Below are 20,041 nucleotides of genomic sequence, written 5' to 3'. Positions count from 1 at the left end.
CGTATACAGAACGGAATACCTATCAACAAACTTACATTAGTTTGTTATTAGTACTATAACGTTTTGGATTGCTTATATAGACTAAACAGAGGAGGAATTACATCGAAAAGAAATATATATATATATATCCATCTCGATTTTTTGCTGTGGAATTTTCACTTGCTCGGAGAAGTCACACTGGTGTTTTTGTTGGCCTAATTACAAAGAAAATGTGATTACTTAGAAAATAATACTGCAACAGCGTGCACGCGCTCACACAATACAGAGGTTAGATTCCAACTTATGTAAAACTTCAATATATACCAGCCCACATATTATGACACAAAATAACGTTCCTATAGGTCACCGTTAGATACATACATACCTTAAACATTCTGTACATCATCTGCATTAAAATTATTATAATAGGAAGTGTATTCGCCTATACACACTGCACCTTTAATATTTCTTACCATATTTAATTTAGCAGATAGAGGTATATAGACAAATGGCATCACTTGTCAGATTCGTCTACTAGGAATCAACACTGCAGCTTGTCTGTTTAAAAAAACCAAAATATTACGATGGTACATAGAAGTGGATTAAGTTGATTTAGAAGTCAACTCTTTTCTCTATTTGTGACAAGAAAAGCAGACGGCGATTCCTCACGGCTTCACGGATCAACGGTTTTCTATTTCAACCTCTCCGTATCTTATCTGGAGCAGTTTACGTATCCGCAACTCCACCAGCACAATGTAAGGATATCAAGACGAATGGTGCGGAAAGTTCATCCGAAGTATACGATGATTTTGTAAATAAATCTCCATCGCTAAACAATAAACTTCGTCATGCGATAGCCATGCCGTACTGGATAAATATAGTTACTAGCCATCACGTACAAGAGGCAGAACACTCTCGCAGTCCGTAAAGCATAAAAATCAGGGTCCGGTTCTGACAAAAGCTCAAACGACACAGGATTTATATATCAACAGAGAACTCCAGTCCATAGGTAAGTTCTAAACGCTCAGAGTCAATATATAAATATATATATATATATATATATGTTTTTTATTTGATAGCATAAAGTCAAATCAAGTTTTATGTACGTTTAAACTTGCACGTTTGTCCTTCAACCTATATGAGAGAATTGGATCTCTATTAAACAGTGATAGCCCGTGATAAAGGTTATGGATACAATTTGTTAAAATGTTACGTTCTAGAGAGACCGTTTTGGTGTCTGCTTTGTTTTAAATCCCCATTATGCATTCCATTATAAACACAAATTAACCGATCCCCCTCACTCTAAAATCGTTCCTGATACTATTGTACAGTAATTAATCATATACAATCTTGTACTTCTTCATCAAAAATTTGGCACTTTTCGAAATGATTGAGCGAATGAAAAAATTCAAACCAAAACAAAGGTGTCCCGTTCTTTGCTATTGGTTTATAGGTCGAGATGAAAGCATGTATCCGATTAGTGTATTCCTATCGACCAACTTAAAAACAACGAGATGGACACCATCCTTTTGGTTTGAATTTTTGCATACTCACAGGCATATTCACATTACAAATTCAGTATATAATTTGCTCTAGGCGCAAGGCTGTGCTGTGTGCTGAACGCCAGGGATGAAGTTTTGCACACTCACAGGCATATTCACATTACAAATTAAGTCTATAATTTGCTCTATAGGCTCAAGGCTGTGCTGTGTGCTGAACACCATGGATGGGGAGGAGTGTGCACTCGTTGCAGTGGTCTAATTGTTACTCGGCTGAATGTAAACTAAAAATTCCCAATTGAACCATAACCACCCCCCCCCCCTTCGACTGACAATGGAATGTAGCGCCCCCGCCCCGACCCTCCCCATAATACCGGTAATAACATCGCTTCACCGCTGTTAACCTCGTTACCTGTGCTCTGCAACGGAGGAATGGCTTTGCCAACGACTACTGCTTTAATTGATCATGTATTAAGTAACAGGGAGGGAGTGGATTTTCCTTTTATCCACTCGTCCCACTCCATGGCGTCACTTTACCGGTACGTTATAAAGGCTTGTGACTGTATAAATTTACAATGATGGTGAATTAATTGTACTTCCGGTGCGACTATATAACCTCCGTGTAACGTGCCTGTAATCTATAATACCAGTAACTTTTCGTGTGAAAATTTGGATAACTTTCTTTTGTATTCAGTTTCATTACAGTCTCACTATACCGGTACCGTGGTACCGCGGTACGTTATAAAGGATTAATCCCCGGTTAAATGATTCATCATGTTATCGGGACCATTGAAATGTCCTATAGGACTATACAAATGAAGTTTGTATATATCACTAAGAATTGCTAAGAAGAAGGGACTGCCACTTGGAACTTGAAAATAATATGGTTTACGAAATTGTATCAAGAAAGTGAACAAAATGCATAGACTTTATACGTTACTGTACAAAAAGGTAACCCGTATTATTATTATTATTTATAGATTATCGTATCACCACGTGTCATCTGAACAGGCCTATACTTATTTGCAATTATAATAAAATTACAATAATAGCGAATTTATTTGTACTTCCGGCGCGACGGTGTAACATATATTGTAACGTGCGTGTAACGCATTTAAAAAAAAAATATGAATACCAGTAACTTCAGTTTGATATGGACAACTTCCTTTTATAGGTTCATGGCCAGTCTGTAATTCTGGTGAAGACCTTTAATTTTGTCCGTGAGGTTTCTATATTATCATCTATAGTTTTCCTTTTCACTAAGTAGACTATCAGCAACATTAGTCTGGAACGAGTTTCTGGATATAGCTCATGGACAATTTACAATAAACTGAATTACCGTACAATTGATAAATTGTTAATTTATATTATACATCTTCATTATTGTAAATTGGGGGAAATAATAATGGAAGTTTAATCATTTCAATTTATCTCCATATAACCACACAAAAAAAGACTCACCATGCAGAATTCATTGGAGTTATTATAACATACGGCACATATGGACTCTGGTTCCACTAATTCATATGAAGGAAAGCTCGTTGCTGACATGATCTTTAATGTAAATATTAATATTATACTATCTGCTAAATAAAAGGTTATGCTCTCTGGGAAGGGGGGGGGGGGGTAGGGGCGTTATCTTTTTGTTTCTAGTATTACGTGTGCGTATAGTGAAATGATTGGCTCATTGTTTACATTGTGCACAGAGTGGTATATACATAGACTGCTAAGCATCTTTTAATGAAACGATTAATCTAATTTAAGATTCATGTTCTTCTTCATATTTATGACATACATGAACGAAGACAAAGTGGTTCGATTCTACGAAAAAGTGAATGATTAGCTGTTATTATACTAAAATTATATATTAAAGAAGTAATGGCAGTATACCAGTTATCGAAGACAATGTTGGTTGTCATTTTGTGTCATCAAGCTCTGTAACAGTGTACTGTTCAAACATGTTATGATGCCCCCTCAGTCTAACTAATAGACAGGGGCCGGGCGGTATCACGAGTTTTGTAAAGGGGCGGGGCTTAGATTGATTACAGACTAATTATAATAAGGCTTATAAGGCTTATAAATGAGCACAACAACTACAGAAAACTATGTGCACTGCTGTGCTGGAAAACAACTAAATAAATCTCAAAGTAATGATACAAAAGTTAAACCTGGTCGAGATTCTGGCTGAAATCAGAACCATTGACAAATAAGTAGTGTTTTAATTGCTTCTTAAAAGTAGCAGCAATTTGGACTAATTTAAGGCTGACAAGAAGCTTATTCCACAATTTAGGTCCAGCCTTCGCAAACGAGCGATACCCATACGAGGATTTAACTCGAGGCTCTATCAATAACGTATTTCTGCTACGGTCAGAGATTACCAACAGGTCATGGATATATTTAGGACCCAGTCCTCTAACAGACTTAAACACAATCAATATTATTTTAAAGGACACCCTCTCCTTGATTTTAAGCCAATGAAGATCATGGAATAGATCAGTCACATGATCATATCTACTTCTACCATATATCATTCTTGTAGCAAAATTTTAAACAGATTGGAGTTGATCATGTAAATGTTGGTTGATACCAAAATAAAGTGATTTACAATAATCAATATGCGAAATAACCATGGATTGAACAATAGTGCTTAACTCAGATTTATTAAGATAGAACCGCATTTTAGATATATTTATTAGACTCTTAAAGCACCAATGTAGAACTCCAAATATTCTCGTAAGGATTTCATTCATAGAGGGGGGGGGGGGCGTGGAGAATTCTTACTATCAACACTTTTATTTAAATCGTTTAAAAAAATGTTTGTTTCTCTAAAAAGAGAGACCTGTTTCAGTAACCACAAGATTGTAACAAATTTAACACAGAAATAATTAAGATTTAACCCAAAATGTAGGGCTAGATTATATAAAGTTATAGAATATTATTGATGTCGACAATTCTCACCACTGAGGTGTTTATTGAATAGATTAGAACTGCATGCGATTTGGCATAAACTGTGCGGCATAGATGACACCCCACCCAAACCCCGGCGCTGCCCTTCGCCGTTACCTACCTTGAAATCATTGTATAAAATCGTGTTTCAGATATTGATGTAATGAAGATATATGTATGTATATAGGCCAATGTAAATGGGATTTTTTTCCTCTGTCTTATTACTGTTTGTTATTTTAGATATATTATTATATATATTATTATATAATGTATACATTATATATTATATACATTATATATAATATATACATTATATATATATATATACATATCTACATTATATATAGATATATATATATAGATATAGATATATATATATAGATATATAGATATATGTATATATATCTATATATATATATATATATATATATATATATATATATATATATATATATTATAGATGTGTGTGTGTGTGTGTGTATAGGCCTATAAGAGCGACTGATGTTGTAGTTCTACTACATCGTAAACTGGTAATAAATAGAACGAGTGTAGGCTTTAACCTGTCGATCAATGCGACAGCTTTGAGACTTTGTAAATGCAGGTGACAACATTTCGAGTGAAAATCAATCCCCTTTAAATTGTAGCGGGTGAATTTCCTTATAAAGGCGACGTTTGCGTAAGTGTTCAGAGACTGGTGTCAATCACTCTGTTCGAACATTGAGAATCAAGATACTTAGCAGTTGATGAAGCAAAAATCAATAAACTACCGGAGTCTTAAGAAAGATACAAAATGGCGAATCGAATGTATCCACTCGCTACACTAAGTTAAAGGAATATTCCGGTAGTTTAAAGTTGATATCCATATGACAAAATGACTGGAAATTGTCTGCATCCTCATATGTTGAAACTAACTCAACACACTACTTTTGTGTGGAGAAGAAATGAATTTTCCAAAATTTGAGATATTTTGTGAATGCATTTGGCAACAGCAGAGTAAATGGTGTAACCATGGCAATTGAGGTGAAAATATTTTGTATTTGTTTTGCTTGTAATCTTTAACAATATATATATCTATATATATATATATATATATATAAATATATATATATATATATATATATATATATATATATATATATATATATATATATATATATATATATAGCCAGTTTATAAAAAATTATATAATAATATACTATAATACTAATAATATACTCTTTTGGCTGGTAACATTGTAATAGTTGTGTAAAAAGTGTATATAAAAGAGGAATAACAGATGTCTTGAATAGTATATCATTATTATGTATTATATACAGTATGTAATTCAGAAACGACACAAAAGTTGTTAGCTGAAATACACTATAACATTGCTGCTAAAATCGCAATGAGAACACTGCCTGCCAGTAAGATACATGCTTGCAGCGTAGGGTAACACTTATCTCGTTATCATTATGTTACAGTCTCGGTGTATAAGAGGTTTGTTTGTTGTTGTTGTTGTTTTTTTTTTGTAAAGTAACATTTATTTCATGATTTTCAGTGTTGATTTAATGTAAAACAACGTAAGTGTGTTGATACGCTCCACTCGCCCTTTCAGCCTATCCGGGCTATACAATAGCGGTGAAGGTTTAAAGACATGCGACCCCCCCCCCCCCCTCCCCCGTGATCACTTTTGGGTAAATACCCCCATTTCATCTTCCTTCCCAATCTATCACTTACGAGTGTACACAATCATAATTCAAGCAGCTTACATTCGAATCGCTGTAAATTTCTACTACTTATTTCCGTTGTTTGTTTCGTTCAACAAACACCCTAACATTTTGGAATTTCCGATTTGATTGAAAACACTTGTACTATACTGGGGCCGTAAAATGTAGTTTAAAAAACGGGGTTAATTTGATGACATTATCGAATAAAGTAAACCAATTGCTTATTTTGTTTGCTGTTCATTAAAAGCAACCCGCAAGGGATAAGTGAGCCAACCTAATGAAATAGCTTGCTGGAATTTATATACTGGAGTTCGATCTATTCGATTCGATCTTAATTCAGAACTACAGTTTACGATGGATTATTCTAACACAACATAAAGACCCAGTTGTATGCTGTTTTTGTTGTTTTGTTACTAAGCTCTAAGTCGACTTCACACGGAAAACTCACGCAGATCGTGCTTAAAGGTAACGATGTCTTATTAATCCGCTCAAGAACGTGGGATCTGTATACAATATATGGGCTGCATGCAGGAAACCATACTTTTACACTCAATGGTGGCTCGATACTATTATTTCCTTAAGAGCCTTTAAGAAAGTTAATGGCTTCACTCTTAAGAGGTTGGACGATCAGGCACAAATACCTGTCAGCTGTTATAGGCTGGCAAATCTTGAAACTTTGATTTCCTTCTGGTGGTTATCTTTGTTGTTACAATTTACTTTCGCATATGAAGGGGAATACTTAAAAGAGTTGATGTTATGCCCCAACGTGTTATTACAAAGCCATAAACTCACTGTACTAAATTGCTGAATTTGCAGTAAGTGCTATGAAAGCTGCAATTTGATGTAGTAATTCCGTGTCTTTTTCATTTTTTTGGTTCACACATCTGATATCTACGGAAGTAAGACGCGAATGGCTCCAATGGCCACATTGTTTGTCGCAAAATATTTGAGTGGGAATCCCTATCAGGAACACACTTTATTTGTCACGCGCTTCACAGCAGATTTTTTTTCTCGTCGTGCAGTTGCAGCGGTACCGACACTCCTACCCGCCCACAGTTCAACCCCCCCCCCCAAAAAAAAAAAAAAACCCTTAAAAACAAATTCCAACTAAACAAGTGATAAATTTGAAATAAACAACCAAATTTCAGTCTTTGGTTGTATTTTATACTCCCAAGGTATATGCTGTTTCATTTCAAAGTAGCCTATTTAACTGCCTGTCTGAACATGCTAATTTTATATAGTTATCCACACCGACCCTTTTAATTGTATTTATGAAAAATCCTCCTCAATGAAAATGGTAATAATTTGGACTGGATCGGAGCCTCTATAGGAGAATACTTTTGAAAATATTTCCATCCAGTTATAGCGATCTCAAATTTGTGAATAATACCAATGACCTTACCGTAGTTCCGATATTTTTTCCGTTATACTTCTGATTAAGACTTCATGTTTTCACCATATTCGCGATGGACCCTATGTAAAGTTTACCAGAAGATAGGTGCCATCTTGACTGTCATTGTGTCAAAGTAGCAATTTCGCAGCCAGTTAAGTGTTAAGTTGTGATTTAGCTTGCTGAGTTTTCCGATGATGTCGATTTGTATCTTTCTATAGATTATCGCATGTAAAGAGAAATTAAGACGTCTGTGAATGAACTTCCGAAACTTGGTTCGCTGAGTAAATTTTTAATTAAAACGTAAATCCAAACTTTGACAATTTTCTAGTTATAGTTCAGACAATCTGCCAGAGAGGACGCTCTTTGACCTTGGTTGGTTTAATTGAAACTGACGTCACAGTCTTCTCTACTAAAGTGAAATATACTTGCAACTTTTACAAGAAAATACTCGTTTCTGTCGATATGACAAAATTTGATTCTCGGGTCAGTTTGAAACTGTTTGGTATAGCTTGAATCGTTGATGGTACCAGCTGCAAAATCAGATGCCAACTTTTGCGGAAGTTTGTGTTTTCCCGGAGAATAACCTTTTCATGCCAAAAAAAGGTACCTGCTCCCGATGTGTGATATTATTGTATATGTGATGTAAATTATTATTAAAAATCTCGAGTTTTAATGATACTCATTCCTAACCAGCTTTTAGCATCATCATTTAACCGGCTACTACGTAAGAGAAATCAGCATGCAAAATTTCAAACGAAGATAAAATTGAGAGCTTCAATCAGAAAGCAGTTTTTCTGCCCTTACCCCCACACCAATAGCCTACCGCCATTAGTCCCGGGTGATTATCCTAAACAGGTAATGGTAAACAAAAAAACTTATATTCTCATATTTAAATTAGGTTTGGTATACTATACTGATATATATATATATATATATATATATATTTACTACTGATCACCGGATTTCTTTTCTCATATTATACATCAGTTGTAATGTCAAATCTCAAAGCTTCGTATCAACGAATTCTTTGACCTCAAATTTTTTTCCGCAATCAACTTTTGATTCCCAACGGTAAGAGCTCAATCTCCTTTCACCTAGACTGTAAATTGTAGGTCATTTAATTAAAAGCACTTGTGATAAACGGAACAAGAGCGACTGTCAAAACGATATTATTAATCACATCTTTAATACGGGTCAACAAAAGTAGCGAGAGATATAGAAAAAAGGAATTTGAGTACACAACATTTTCCTTAGCGTCATAAATCGTAAAAAAAAAAATCATAAAAAAAGTAGTAAACAGCAAACACATTTTCTTTACTTACCACCTTTGTCATAAGAAATACGTGTAAATAAGAGACCCAAAAGAAACAATTTAACAAAGGAAATGATTAAAACGTGCGTGTGGCGCGTCACTATGATACTTTATCAAGTTATCAGTATTGTGTGTATTAAGCCTACCAGGGGGCGCAACCAACGTGTTTGTACTGGAAGATGAAATGGAGGATGCGATGTGCGTATGGGGTGTTCATTAAGATGTAATGGCTGCGAGGTGGTCTCTCTTATGGGAAACTTTTGGTAAAAATGGAGGGTGCTTAGATGGAAAATGGTGCAATATTTTCCAAGTTCTGATCCAATGTTTATATATATATATATATATATATATACGACTGAAACACTCGAACCATCGGTAACCGTTGGCTTCAGTTTCTATAGAGGAGGGGAAGCTATTCCAAACATTCCAAAACGCAGCTCTGCAAAGTAGACTTTGTTTGGATCGAGTTACGTACAGTTTTCTTCATCAATGTCAAAGTCACTTCTACGATTTCACTCATTGGACGAGATTGAAATTGAGAATGATTTTTATTCACTTTAAATAATACCAGCTGACTCTGAAGCAGCCAACGAAAGTGTCAGTGTTCTTTCACGTCGGCTGCAACAATCGGTTTTCTTATCGAAAGATAAACAGCGAAATTTAGTTAATTGTTCATGGAATGTTCATGGAAAGGACGTCGTGCAAGGACGTCGGCAGAGACAGAGAGCGAGAAAGAGAAAGAGGTGGAGAGTGAGTGGGTTAGAGGAGCGAACGTGCGGCTTGGGTGGAATGGGAGTCGATTCCACCTTCCCTTATCTGGAACTTTATATTTCTTTCTTACAAATTGTTAGTAAAGACTCATCAGTGAGTCACCACTTTGAACTGACGGATGACCTTACACTGTTTGTTAAAAGGGGGCAGGTGACCTCCACTCCCCCGTTACCGCCCGATACGCCCTATAGGACAAAGGCCTACATCTTTCTATGCTGTTTTGTTTAACTTTAAAGTTTGTAAATTCCAAGTTATTGTTGTTGTTGTTGATTAGCTTACGCATATATACAAAAGCTAAATTCCTCTTGAAATCCTCGTCGTTTCTTGGTCGTATTTACTGAAACTGTACTTTGATCCTGATATGCACGGTATGAAAGATATTATGGCTTCTCATCAACCCCCCCCCCTCTCCCCTCACCCTACTCCCATCCCGAGCGAAGACATAGTTAATAGTTATACAGGGATCGCCAATAAACTTAGCGATAAATGTAGTTCGGTTTGACAAAGAGTAGCATTTTAATCTCATATTAGTATCTACATTTTAATATTCACAATTTATAGTATCCACAAGTTTTAGTATCAACGATGTTATTTATCTCACTTTCTTAATCTCTTTTTTCTGTATTTCTCAACAGTTTGCAGAGCATCTATAATACTATAGTGAAAGCGAGGATTGAACCAATACACACAAATGAATATAATTGACAGAAATATCAATCAAAATGGACTCATTTGAAAATCCCAGAATCCTGCTGTTCAATTTCACCACGGAATCACTCTTACTAGAATTGTCGACGCAACCTACGCCTTGGTGGGTTAAGTTCCTACAGGGTGTTGCCACGATCCTGTTAGCACTAGGAACAGTATTCGGTAATTTTCTGGTGATATTTGCAGTAGTTAACGAGAGACGATTACGATCGAGGGTCACAAATATGTTTATTTCATCTTTAGCGTGCGCAGATTTCCTCATAGGTTCCGTCGTGCTACCGTTTGCGATCTACGATCTCTTAACGGAAGGTTATTGGATATTTGGCAGTGATTGGTGTGACGTATGGCACGCGTTCGACGTGTTATGCAGCACGGCTTCCATAACAAACTTGTGCGTCATAGCGGTGGATCGTTTCTGGGCTATCACAAAACCGATGAGTTATCAACGTCGAATTTCTAGAAAGATAGCTCTGGGGATGATCGGGGTTGCTTGGACGAGTTCTGCGGCCATATCGTTCCCTTGTATTTGGTGGTGGAGGCTCGTAGAGGAACCGACTGGGAATACCCGCGAATGTATATTCCCGCAGGATCCTTTCTACCTCGTACTTTCCTCTTTCATATCCTTCTACATACCATCAGTCATTATGATCGTCTTGTATATACAAGTCTATCGAACTGCCGTCAGACAGGTGCGTGCAATACGGACGGGCACGAAGAAAATCAACGGCCGTAGTGATAACGCCATCACCATGAGAATCCACCAGGGTGTTCAACGATCACAAGATGTCACGAATTCCAAAAAGACTAGCGGCAAAAAATTACGACCGACCAGAATGAATAAGGAACACAAAGCTGCCAGAACACTCGGTATTGTGATGGGGGTGTTTATCGGCTGTTGGTTACCTTTCTTTGTGGTTAACGTCACAGCTCCTCTATGCCCTAATTGTATACCCATTCCACACATAACGTTTCCGACAGTCACGTGGCTAGGATATGCAAACAGCGCGATTAACCCGATCATTTACGCGTTCACCAGTCGAACTTTTCAACATGCCTTTAAAGCTATCTTATGTCGAGACAGATGTCTGACGCTCGGTGGAAAGAAACAGAGCCGGTTTCATAACAGGGGTGCGACATCTACATCTATGACATGGTTTGACGCTAGCGAAGGTCGCTGCTCTGAGACGGAGAGTCCTAAACATCGCTATACTTTACCGTTTGTGTATTTCTAAAAGGTACCACTCTACCTCAGGATCTTGTACGCACCCATTCACTCATTCTACCCCTCAACACCGTCTACTCCGTCTACCCGTCTACCCCTCTACATCCTCTACCCCTAGGCTACCCTCTTTCACACCCTATTTATACCCCCTCTACACTCAACGTCAGACCTATACATGTTGCAGTATTCCAAATTTCGAATTTGTGACATGATTTGCTTCAAATGAAGATATGTACGGCATTGAATGCTTGGCCGTTATAGCTACATGGATATGTGATTTGAGGAAGGGAGCCTGTGGGGGGGGGGGGGGGAGCGGTTGCTTTGTTCAATATTATTTATTGTCAGAGATATTTTCTACTCTAAATCAATATAATAATATAATTATTACTGTAATATTTTCAATATTGTTTATCAATATTGATATGATGATTGATCACAATTACAAATGTTAGCCTGAGATTTATATATATATATATATATATATATATATATATATATATATATATATATAAATATATATAATAAACCCTATAGATATTTGAAATACACGAAATGATAAGATTAAATACATTGTATAAATCATTTTCCAAAAATATGTTATTCACTAAGATCCTTTCTCGGGCGGGGGGGGGGGCAAATATACCTAAACACTACGCGGGGATTGCTATCAAGGGAATGTCTAGGAGAATATGCCATAGCCAGCGAGATTTTCTCCAGAGTGTTCCACATAACCCTCATCCCCCCCTTCCCCCTTCCATCCGTATGAGACTCCCAACTATACACCTCAGATATATACCAAGTTTTAATTGTTTGTCGATTGATCAACTATTTCTTTTTACTAACAAACATTTTTCGAAAATAATTTCTTAAAATCTCTGTCATATTCAAATTCCTTTATACAGAAAAGTTAAAAGACAAATTAAACCAAAGTCGTGTATATATTGTACAGAATTTATGGTAATATACCTTCAGGCAGTAAGTTTAATTCACCCTATTACGTTAAAATCTATACTGCTAAAATACACATGCTTGAATTATTCATTCTAATCCGAATATGCACCGCCGCGGCGGAGTATAATGAGAGCAAATCGTTTATGTTCATCACTATACGAAAGTTTTTTATTTTTCTATTTACATTTGATATGTACCGTATTATATTGAATATCGTATTATATACTGAGAGGTGGCATAGCTGATATATCATTCCCCAGAGTTAAAATCAATTAATAGGTCTTTGAAAATCTGGTGGGCGCAGAAAATGTTGCCCATTGAACGCATTTTGCCAACCTGTGCTTAGATCCACCCCCAAGTATGGTGCTCGCTTATGTCAGTTACAAATCGATCATTCAGTCCCTCGGCAAATCAATGGCAGGAGGACACAAAGTTCTCTCTCTCCCCATAGGGGACGGGTCGAAACCCCTTATACCCCTCCCTGGACGACATAACATCTTAGCACCCATTACACAAATGGTGATTGCACCCTACACAAATGGTGATTGCACCACTGGGTGCAGTAGTGGAAATAATGTACCCATCGTATCCATCCGAGAAGACCATTAATGATCCATCCCATCATCCGGGAATCCCATCATCCGGGTAGCAAGTCTCTTGCCGCTATAAGGCTAACAGAATCGGTCAAATTGTATGCATAAATGGCACCGTAGGATAATAGGTGCAGTCGCTGCTTAAATGACTGGATTCATAAATATACCCGCTTTAACACCTCCATTTGCTGACGCTCATTGGCTGCAGCTATCTTTTAGATTTTACGTTATTAGAGATTCAGATTGGAGACAGGGCGTGGAGAGGGGTTGATTGGGATATACGGTAGTGAATTACACAGCCTGCCGCTCCGATAGCCCTAGATGGTAAACGGCATGCGCGCCAAACAGACGACTTAAGTGCGCTGTGGGAAACCAATTTAATGATTGCCACATTGGCCACCACCAAAACAAATATTCTTGTTCACAGATGTCATTTCTTTTGTACCTTTCTTGCTTTGGTATTAATCTCTTCGTATTCATGTCAAATCAAATGAGACATATACTAGTACTGCCACATATTCATTAATGTATGCTCTAATTCACCATGCTTCTGAAATAAAGCACTGCTTCTGTAATATACATGAGCGAATACACTTTGAGCCGAACACATGTTTCACTAAAAACAATAATAGTATCACAACAAAGTCCCCCCCCCCCCCCTTGCAGTCTAACAATCAGTGAAAATGAAATAACGTCACAATTCACCGAGTGTGGAGATCTGACGACAAAAAAATACTATAGCGATATGCTGCAGAGAATACAAGGACAGAGTGCTAATTTTGTGGAAAGATTACAATAGAAGGTTGAGCGGTCAGATTTTCGTTAATGAAGAAATCAGCCGCAATCGATTTTAATTTCCGAGCACCTGTGATGTTAATAAATGAAATACTGTTCATTACATCGTTTCTGCGTCTTCTTTTACACGTGTTGCATAAACTATGTTGACATAGGCCGATTGTTTATGTTTCCCTTGTTTTTCTCACTTCATTAGTATATATTTTCACGCAGTATAGACAAATAGGTTTTGTTTCAATGTCCACCGCAGTAATAATTAAACAGGATATATAAACATATATATATATACACACACAGTCTATAAGTCAACAACCTATGGGTTCAATATACCGAAATACGTCAACACGTCGAATATAGACTACTGAAATTAACAGACACATGTTGGAAAGGGTATACATAAGATCTCATTAAACAATTCCCCTGTGTGATTTTGCTATAGTACAGGCATATACTAGTATTGGTATATTGAACGAAGTTGCGAACATGACATATTACAAAGCTCCCCCTGATGTGCAAAGTACGGTATAAGTCTCAGACTTGTGGTTTTAATCAGCATAATTGTGAGTAAAATTTACAAAGCTCCGGCTGAGTACAACTACAAGCAGTGGCGTATACAGAGGCGAGGGTGGGATGATGGTGGGTGGGTTTGAGGATCAAAAATTTCCCAACTGATTAAGGCGAATCAAGGAATTTATAAAGAAGCTATGGGACCCTTGGGTCGATAATTCTATAGGTGCAGCAGTATATTGTCAGTGTTATTGGATAAGCAATTGTCTAATTCGTTGGAAGCTCACTCTGTTGTCTGTATACAAGCAATGACCATATTATCATATAGAGAACATTGATACATGTATACCCCCATCATATCTTTGTTCTGGTGGGGTGCGATTTGTGCATGGTTTTAGAGGCATTTCCACAGCACGTGAAACTGTTGAGGGCGGAGGTCATGGGAGATATCATTCCACCTCTTTACCAAAGTTTTTTTTTTCTTAGAGCGATTCAGTTTGTATCAGCTTATTGTGCTTACGTCATAGTTAAGAGCTATTTGGAAAATCTGTATGCTCGTGCGTATAAGAATTATACGTATACGAATATATACTGAGGAGTTTGAAACTTAGGCAAAGTTCCAACAAATAATATATTTCCATCGTTACAAAACTTCAAGATGTAGACGCAAGACGCAAGACACAACACAAATCTATTTCATTTTCAAGCATTTCTGCACGTCACTTAAGACGTAGACTCGTTACTCCACATGAGACTAACGCATATCTTCTTGAGGACAATATCATGAGCCTACTGAACGTTTCGATCCTGATGGAAGCTTCTTCAAAGGCAAAACTTATATCTAGTTGTTAAAAGGATAGTCCAGGTGTAAAATTATATTTTTGCATGATGATAGAGGAACAAATTACAAGGTGAAACTTTTCATTCAATTCCTATACGTATCGTTTTCGAGATAACAACATTTCAAGTTGATATACGGTTTTGTACCAAAAGTGAGCTTGGAGCAAACAGGTGTGACGTCACAGAAGTGCACTGACATATTATTTTCACATCCAATTATCTGGGTCTACTTTAAAATTGTCATTCATTTCAATAGAACATACGGTATAGCAAATCGAAACATTTTGTTCTCATTGCCCATGCGTGCATCGAACTATCTGTTTACTTGCAAGCTCACTTATAGTACAAAACACTGTGGCATTTCCAATCCTCGCAAACATCGTGCTGACCATTGCATGCGAATTTCACCTGCAGGATGCTAACAATATATACCCATCTTTTATCAGTCAAAAATAAAGTTTTCCCTTGGACTTTCCTATTAATGGTGACGTGCAGCGAAAATAACAATGTTATTAAAAAAAAAGAGGATACAACGGAATAGCATAAGTGCCGTAAAGATGTGTAATCAATGGAAAATAAATAATTACAACACATTATATAATACAGCTGTATACAGCCAATAGAGGAAAATTGTCAAACTGTTTATAATTAAAAAACAAAACAATATGCAAATGAGATGGTCCTCTCTATCCAATAGACATCGAGAGTGTGACTGTGACTTTCGTCGCAAAGATTGTCTAATCTTTGTTGCCTCGAGTGTTTTTTAATATAAATATGACGTCCCTATAAGTGTTACAAAGGTCATGGACAAAATCTATGAAATTAATTATTTCTCAGGCACCCAATATGATGCGAGAAAAAATTCCAGAAAGTAATTTTCTTTACAAAAAAAAAAAATAATAATTACAAAGGCCTCCAGGATGTGAATTAAAGTATTATTCGTTTTAATTGGTTTCCATGTGACAATATTGATATTAATGTTAGAAATATTCTACGCGGCATGTTTGCTGCATGTTTCAGTTTAAAGCAGTTTATTACGTTGATTCTGTATATCTTTTCCATACCAAATTTGATTATTAATGATTGAGTTGGTTCTGCATTTATATTAGATGAAAGAGCCTGCATGTTTTGCTTTGTGCTTCCCAAGAGATTAATAGTACTGAACTTACCAAAAAACTGCGTGTGGAGGCCTATTGTGTGGAAACTGGGTCACATGTTGATTTGGTCACGGAGTCGATGGGAGAGCTACGAAAACATAAATGAAAGAGGCGGTTAAATCAGTTGTGTAACTCTTATTTAACCAAATGGAAAAAGGACCTGAAAAAAAATGAAATATTTCTTCTTAGCAAGGGCGTAGGAACCGGGGGGGCTGGGGGGGCGCCAGCCCCCCCCCAGTGAAAAATGTGGAGGGGCGGAAGTATCATTCCGCCCCCCCGGTTCGCAAGTCAGAAAACCCCTTTTTCATTTCCAAATGAGAAAAAAAATCTCATTTGGAGCACCAAATTGCATCTAAGGCCAGGTGAAAATACAAAATTAAGTTTACAAAATGGAGTGGGTGTTGAAGTGTGCTATATTGCACCAAATTGAATCTGAGGCCACCTGGAAATGCAAAAAATTCCAAAGGGGAGGGGGACACCCCCTCCCCTTAGACCCCTCCCCCAAGCCGGCCATCAGTCTTCAGCCCCCCCACTCAAAAGTACCTTCCTACGCCACTGCTTCTTAGTATGTTTTCAACATGTTCAAGACACTATACAGTCGGCCGCTATGATGTATAACTCAGTTAATTGATATCTTTTAACATTCTCTTGTGATTTCCTAAGTATCATTTGCATGGATTGAAGCCACATTCAACAAAAATATTGCATCACTCACAAAACTGAGTCGTTATATCGGGAAATATATTTAGATATGAAATGATACAATGTGCATGCTTATTTGCATAATCTTTTGCATATAGGCTTATCTCAATTCTCTTCGCATTATGACATAATATTGTTCGTTTTGAAGTCTCTCCATTTAGTTAACACAATTAATATCCAAATTATAAGAAAACAAAGAAACTTACGGAATTCTCAAAACAGAAGTCCGGACGTTCCAAGTTAACAAATTCACAGTGACGGCGTGCTTCACTTATAACTGTGTTAAACGATAAAATGAATGCATGCTATAAACGAAGACAAAAATCACAATATACTTGCTTAACTTCCTCAACTTCGACTGGATACATTTCCTTCAGGACTATGTAGCCAAATTAAAAGATAAAGAAAAACTATCATGCCGCGGTAAACTATATGTGTCTTTCTGCCTAATACATGGGCTGGCGTATAGTCCTTAAGCCTATACAGACGAATACTTTACATTTCTCGATACGCAATGACGCTAGAAACACACACCCTATGGGTACCTATGATTGCTTATTATACGGCTTCCCTGTATTAGCTAGTAACATAACAAACATTCCAGTGGCCCATTGAACAACTATTTAGAGTACACAACAATTTCACAAACTCTATTCACCTTAATTGTTATAAGGAATATATATAAAAAAAAAGAGCAAATTCACTCCACTGTGGTCATTTCTTATACATGTTTACAACAGGCTGAGGACAGCAGAACGTACACTAAATACAGGCTGACCACGTGACAGAAACCAGTGGATATATTTAATGACGTCATTCAAACTTGATCTCTGACAGAAAAGCAGAAGAAACAAAGGTGGAAAAACATAATCTAAATGAGTGTGTCTTATGTTTCATACAATATCCCAATGGCATTTTTATATATACATCAACGCTCAGCGCAAGATTCGTTAATCTTAAATGCATTGATAAAAACGCAAATCGCGTAATTTTAATGTACCCCTCCCCCACCCCTCCCCAACTTATGACATTTAAAAATTAGTTAAATAATGTTCACACGTGTTTAAATGTATGCAACCACTCTCAAAGCAGGCTTTGTGATCGTCATAGTCGTCGAAAATACTCGTATTCTGTGAAGTATTCCTAGGGGTTATATAGAAACTTCAAACATAGCTTCCCAGGGTTCCTTTTTCCACCTTTTTTAAATTTTCTTTTTAAAACTATGCATATAAAAATTTCAAGTTCAGTTTTCTTTTTCCTCTTCACACCGACATGTAACAGCTACATATATACTGCAACATTCGGTATTGACCTATACCGGGTAGAAATTTACAAGGTAATCCGTGGGTGTATTTTTCTCTTACTACATAACGCCGCCGCAACCCGTTGGTTTGTCTCTTCCCTTCGTCGCCTGGTGTGGAAGCAGCTGCAAGTAAACTCAGAGAGCATGTATCAATATAAATTGAATATATATATATATGAATATATATATATATATATATATATATAAATTGATATATATAAATTGATAAATATATAAATTTATATATATATACATATATATAAATTGATATATATATATAGAAATTGATATATATAAATTGATAAATATATAAATTGATATATATATATATATATATATATATATATATATATATATATTGATACAGGCTCTCTGAGTTTATATATTATGTTGTATAGTAATTTATCCTGACATCATCACGTCAGTACGTGCTATTGGTCTAAGTATCAGGGATTTCCTGTTTGTATGAGGTGGAATGTCAGATCTTATCAAGGTTAGGCTGGTGAGGTCCATAATTACGAGGAAATACCTCTCACCTTATGACAGGTTTTATTTTGTTAATGAATATTGAATGAGTGGGATTATAATATAAAGTTAAGTTCGATAAACTAACAGGAGTTTACAATTTGATACAGTGTAGCATTTAATTTTTAATCATATGAAATTAAATGTGAGGTTTAATTTATATAGTGTTGGCAATATGTATATGAACGGACTATACCCTTGGTAGCTTTAATTTCTTCTATACCTACACGAACCTGACGGAGAGGGCATCAAAAGGGGTGAATGACTCGATATATACGCCCACCGACATGTTTGTCACCACTCGGTATATCTGCTGTAAAACGTGATGTGATAAATGTTGGGGTTCGATAGGGGGGTAGATTGTATTATATCCCACAGGACAGTATACATACAGTGATGTAACAGAGGTCTAGTTCTTAACCATGTACTACATCGATAATTTATGAATGAAATTGCATCATAAAGTAATAGCCAAATTGTACGTTATGGTAGGTTCGTAGAAAGGCTGGGACATTGGGGAGGGAGTTTGGGCGTGACATGCGTGGCTTTCAAGGGCGGGGGGGGGGGAGGGAGTTTGGGCGTGACGTGCGTGGCTTTCAAGGGCGGGGGGGGGGGGCAAAATTCGAAATATCCTACACTGATTTAGCCTAAACGGATCCAGGATTTCGGGAGTGTGGCCCTAGGGTCCGTTGAAACTGATTCTTTATAAGGGTATCTGGAGGTCCTCCGCCGGAGAAAAAAAAAGAAGTTTAGGCTATGATTAAGGTTATATACTATGACTCATAGCCTATAATATAGCAGACATAATAGCTTGCCGAAAGGCCACACGTTATTTAAATTTGCATCACTGCGGGTATTGTATAACAGTGACGCGCCGTAGCAGTTTCACAAGTTGCATGACGGTTGTGCCCCTCCTTAAATTGTTGGTCCCCCCTTCCCCTCCCCTTCTCCTCGAATCAGAATTCCTTACAACAAGCCTCAAGATTATCGATGCTTAAAAAAAAGAACGACTTGTTGCGACTTTCGTTAAACCAAGTTTTCGTGATTACTGTCTTGTGTTCAGATTTGCTTCTTGTAGCCTTGTAGGTCAAATATGATGAGTTCAAATATATATTCAATGTCAGGCGCGTAT

General features: G+C 36.8%; 1 protein-coding gene and 1 long non-coding RNA gene across 2 annotated transcripts in view; one reads left to right on the top strand and one right to left on the bottom strand.

The window, feature by feature from the left end:
* LOC139967639 (uncharacterized) overlaps window positions 1-17,581 on the bottom strand; it is a 50,614-nt gene extending 33,033 nt beyond the window's left edge. The window contains exons 1-2 of the long non-coding RNA XR_011793060.1: window positions 17,288-17,581; window positions 16,392-16,467 (exon numbers count right to left, since the gene is read on the bottom strand). This is a non-coding gene — a long non-coding RNA (uncharacterized lncRNA). The remainder of the gene's footprint in view (window positions 1-16,391; window positions 16,468-17,287) is intronic.
* LOC139967637 (dopamine receptor 2-like) lies at window positions 356-13,973 on the top strand. Its single transcript, XM_071971617.1, has 2 exons — window positions 356-988; window positions 10,242-13,973. The coding sequence occupies exon 2, from the start codon at window positions 10,329-10,331 to the stop codon at window positions 11,544-11,546; it is 1,218 nt and encodes a 405-aa protein (XP_071827718.1). The 5' UTR covers window positions 356-988; window positions 10,242-10,328; the 3' UTR covers window positions 11,547-13,973.
* Window positions 17,582-20,041: the final 2,460 nt, after the last annotated feature.

Source organism: Apostichopus japonicus, chromosome 5 (assembly GCF_037975245.1).
Source record: "Apostichopus japonicus isolate 1M-3 chromosome 5, ASM3797524v1, whole genome shotgun sequence".
NCBI lineage: Eukaryota > Metazoa > Echinodermata > Holothuroidea > Aspidochirotida > Stichopodidae > Apostichopus > Apostichopus japonicus.
The sequence above is the reverse complement of the archived record's forward strand: the minus strand, read 5'-3'. Positions and strand labels throughout refer to the sequence as shown.

Excerpts from the sequence above, each read along its gene's own strand:
- LOC139967637 (XM_071971617.1), top strand. The coding sequence starts at position 10,329 with ATGGACTCATTTGAAAATCCCAGAATCCTGCTGTTCAATTTCACCACG.